Source organism: Carex rostrata, chromosome 16, assembly GCF_964058835.1.
Source record: "Carex rostrata chromosome 16, lpCarRost1.2, whole genome shotgun sequence".
Taxonomy (NCBI): Eukaryota; Viridiplantae; Streptophyta; class Magnoliopsida; order Poales; family Cyperaceae; genus Carex; species Carex rostrata.
Window position 1 is genome coordinate 5,422,216 of NC_135933.1, and position 4,541 is coordinate 5,426,756.

Sequence of the window (4,541 nt, forward strand, 5' to 3'; positions counted from 1 at the left end):
TAAATGTAAATTATAAATTTACCGTTGTAAATAGTAACTTCTGTTTGTTTCGGATGCAATGTGAGGGTGTATATGTTATAGCGGTGTGGCGATTGATTGATTTTATGGTTTAATGGTTATGTAGATGTTGGATTCCTAAAGATCCACTGTCAGGTAAATACCACACAGTTAGCACTTCTATAACTACCTCATGGAGTTTGGATTAAGCGGTTGCAACTTGCAAAGTCTCTGCTTCTCAACTTCTCACGGTTGTCGCTTTCACACAGAAACGAATATAAAGTGTAAAATATTTTTCTATCAGAAAACTGTTCAGGTTCAGACTAAAAGCCCTTCAAATAAATGGAGGGATGCTACTGTTAGACTGCAAAATTTAAAATAACAAATTGAGAAGTCACTTTCTAACCCAGAACAAAATATCACATTAGAATCTCATTCCCACTTTCAATTCTTTGATTCCATCTAACCAACCTCTCTCCTCCTTTTACAACAGCACAATAAAAAAAAAATACCCTCAGAATTGTAATTTCCTTTTATGGCAGTTTTGTAATTCCTTCCAACTTCAAGCCCATTTCCATTCAAATTGTTCTATAAATCCTACTACCCACACTTCCATACTCCCTCCCCCTACACACTTTCGAAAAACAAGAAAAACGAAGAAGGCAACAAAATCAAGAGGGGAAAAGAAACCAAAGGCCAAATCATAAACCAAGAATGGGTTCAAAATGCAGCAACAAGATCCGTTGCATAGTTCGCCTCCGTCAGATGCTCCGACGGTGGAGGGCCCGAGCAGCCGCATCTTCCGGACAAGTGTCAGACGTACCGGCAGGCCACGTGGCGGTATCCGTAAACTCCCACCGGTTTATCGTTCGTACTGCATACCTCAACCATCCAGCTTTCAGGCAACTTCTCCACCTAGCAGAAGAAGAGTACGGGTTCAACAATGTGGGCCCTCTTGAGCTCCCGTGCGACGAATCTCTTTTCCGAGTGGTGCTGAGACACGTATCCAGCTCGAAACGGGGTGTCAGCCTAGATGAGCTGAGAAACGGTGTCTGTGGATGTGGATGTTGCACTGTCAAAAGTGGGCCCGCAGGGAGGTGGCAGCCTGACAACCTTCCCCTTCTTCGTGGCTTCGATGACCGAAAGGTGGTATGGTAATTCGGCCCGGTACGTGCTACCGTACCATTTTGAACGGCGTTTGATCGGTTGTTTCTTGCGGTGCAGTGTTTGCTTGTGGGACCGGCCGTTCAGTGGAGGTGAAGAGAGAAGCGATTATTCTTGGAAGCCCATGTGGAGCTGTTCGAGTGGCATCTCGCCATGTGCTTGAGCTGGAACAATTTAAGGGATTCCTACCCATTTATATTTTTTTTGTGGATTATTGGTTTTTCAGGGGGTGTTTTGTTAAGTTTTGTCCTTTCCTTTTCCCTCTTTTGATCCCTCCAGTCAATAATTTTTACCGAAGGCTTCTCTCTCTTTGAGAAGTTTGTATTGGTTCCAGGAGGTGTGAGTGCGATGGCAGAGTGGCTCTTAAATTTTGCCAAAAGTCATCCCTTGCAAAATCGGATCTACCTTTTATTTTAGAAAGAGGGAGATAGCTTTAGAGCATTAATTGGACGGATATTATACCTTTGTAAATACTTGCAATTCCTTTGACTATGGAATGAAAAGAATATTTATTTCACTTTGAGCACATTCTTTTTTCTTTTCTGCTCCAATGAACTTTATGTGGTATTACGATTCTATTTTGTTGCAGTACTAGTCTTTACTAGATTCTATTTGTGACACAAATTCTCATTTTAGCGTTTTTAATTTTTTTTTCTCTAAAATGTTGCTTCAACAAACATATTATTTTTTATTCTGTAATAGTTAACTATGTTTAGAATCTTATCGATTTCTTTATATTTTAAAATTCCATGGAAAAAAAATTGTGGACTTTAAATATCTTTTGACAATGGTCTCTAACATTGTTAAAACAAATCTTGTAACTGCATGTTATTACAAAACTGTATAGTCCCTTCCTGCACATTCTTGATGTTTATATGGTTGTGATTTTCTATAATTTAAAATTTGTATGCATGATTTTAACCGTGTTGCTATCGGAAATGAAAAGTTCTAATTAAAAGAATTGAAGCGGTGGTAGTTGTACATAAATTACGGAGACAATACGGCGTACTATGCTACGAAATATTTTATTTATTGTTCTGTTCATATTTCTACAATACCAAGAGTCAAGAGAACATGGGTGGCTACAATTATAACATAAAGTACCTACTGCATTTTTTTAGTCATTTATGATTTATTGAACTTTTAACGAGTGGTTGCTAACGCCTCTGCAGACGGTTACATGATCATTTATGAGCGTTATGATAATTATTTAATATTTTTACCGTCTGCGGTAATTTCTATCCAACAATCCCTACCTAGGGACCGTGCTTGCTCCATGCGCCGTGATTAAAATATATTCAAAATTAATTCTATGTGCCGTGAATTCACGATTTCACCCCAACTTGTCACTAACTGCGTAAGTGCCCATGTCAGAGGACCTCACGAGATTCACATCTCCAGGTACCCCGCTCGGGTGAGCATCGGGCCTTCCGCTCTTCTCTCCAATACCTCATAAGGGAATCTTTTACAATGACTAGATCTGAACCATTATTTTTAACTTGGCACGAATTTCAAAGCCAAAAATCCTGCCCCGGTCCAAATATCAAACTGGTTGAAATTTAATCTCAAACCGTAAAGTGAGAATGATCCTTTGCAGTACCGGACAGGATGCGGATTCCTCTTTCTCTCTCTTCTGAGTAAGGAGAGAGGAGAACATGAGTGCATGACCTGCTTTTCTCAGCGGATCCGAATTCACCCCGCTCAAGTAGAGAACATGGATGACAAAGAACTGGATGCGTCCCGTTAAAACAAGTTCAAGGGAGTGGGTGGCAAAACAATGTGAATTGGATCACATTCGGATAAATGTTAGATTGGAACCGTTTCATCTATTTCAAAATTCATGCACTGAAAAGTTGTTCGAGTAAATTTTGATAGAAATTGAACGGTTCTGACTGAACACCAAATCAAATTTGAACCGATACCTCAGTCGTTTACAAATGCATTTTACTATTGGTTAGATGATTTTTCTTTTTTTAAGGCATTTTATAACTAAATTTTGCATGTAAACATATCTGCCTAGTTGTGCAAGATCTTTTAAAATAAACATAAATTGATGATTAATTGGCAAAAATTAGTGAACAAATAATGGATTAAACAAAGAAATTTTATTCTTAACATGCGGATGTCGAACTACTGTTGTGATAAAACTCGCCCGGTTCAGGATCGAACTAGCCAACTCGTGAACCGGATCCGTACCGGACCAGACCATCCCTTTGCGAGGCACGGGTCTAGCAAGGATTCGGTTCAAGATTTTTGAGCCAACCCGTGCTAAACCTTACCTGTTCCAACCCGTGAACCGAACAAGACCGGACCTGATTAAATCCGTCCCAACCTGGACCGGACTAAACCCTCTCCAACCCGTCCCAACCCGCTCTAAACCGGACCGGATCCCTTCCAACCTGTACTAAACCCCCTCCAACCTGCCCGGAACCCCCCTCTAACCATCCCCAACCCCTTCCAACCCCTAGAATTCAATTTTTTTTGGAAAAAAGGGCTAGCAACCCCCCCCCCCCCCCCACACACACACACACAAATAGTACTAGGACCGGGGATCGGACCGGACCGGACCGTGGACCGTGGGAATCAAGGGTTGAGCACAGGTTTGGGTTGAGTTCAGATCTAGTGAAGTAACCCAATATTTGGGTTTTAAATCAAAACCGTCCGATTCAAATCCAAGATAATATATTCGGAAATAGAGTGCACGTATCCCGAGACATGAATTCGAATCGCAAAGCAAGCTCAATTAACATATTCGAATCGGACAATCTCGATCCACAACCCAAAGATTGGGTTACTTTAGGGGATCCGGACCCATTTGGGTTGACCTCAACAAACCAGACCCGTGTGACCCGACCCTTTGAACCCGTGGCCCAGCCGGGTTTGGACTGGACTAGACCGTTTTCAAACCACTATGTTGAACGATGTCCATAAGAATTCTATTCATTATCCGATTATTCCAGACTCGTTATTAGCCAAACGAGCTTCAGCTGATAACGATTTTTTTTTAAAATATAATTCTTTTTAAATCTTTCAACAGAACAAGCATGCTATGTGGGTTTTTTAGAAAAATAGTCTCCACCGATACTAGGATCGGTGGAGCAAGAAAATCAAAACCTACACCGATTCTAGGGATCGGTGGAGGTGGAGTAATTTTTCTAAAAAACTACACAAGTTATTAGTGTTTAAATTAGTATTTGATGAGGAAATGGCTCCACCGATCCCTAAGATCAGTGTAGGTTTTGATTTTTTTTGTTAGAATTGGTGGAGGCTATTTTTTTTAAATTCCTGCACAACGTGCTGGTTCTGTTGAAAGATTTAAAATGATTTCTATTTAAAAAAAAATCGCAGATAACCATGATAATTTACTTTTTGCAAGTTTG

At 40.4% G+C, this 4,541-nt stretch overlaps 1 protein-coding gene across 1 annotated transcript; it reads left to right on the forward strand.

Annotated features, from left to right (window-relative positions):
* The first annotated feature begins 571 nt into the window (after positions 1 to 571).
* Positions 572 to 1,683, forward strand: LOC144567405 (SAUR-like auxin-responsive protein family). Its single transcript, XM_078317537.1, has one exon. The coding sequence runs from the start codon at positions 712 to 714 to the stop codon at positions 1,153 to 1,155; it is 444 nt and encodes a 147-aa protein (XP_078173663.1). The 5' UTR covers positions 572 to 711; the 3' UTR covers positions 1,156 to 1,683.
* The last annotated feature ends 2,858 nt before the right edge of the window (positions 1,684 to 4,541 follow it).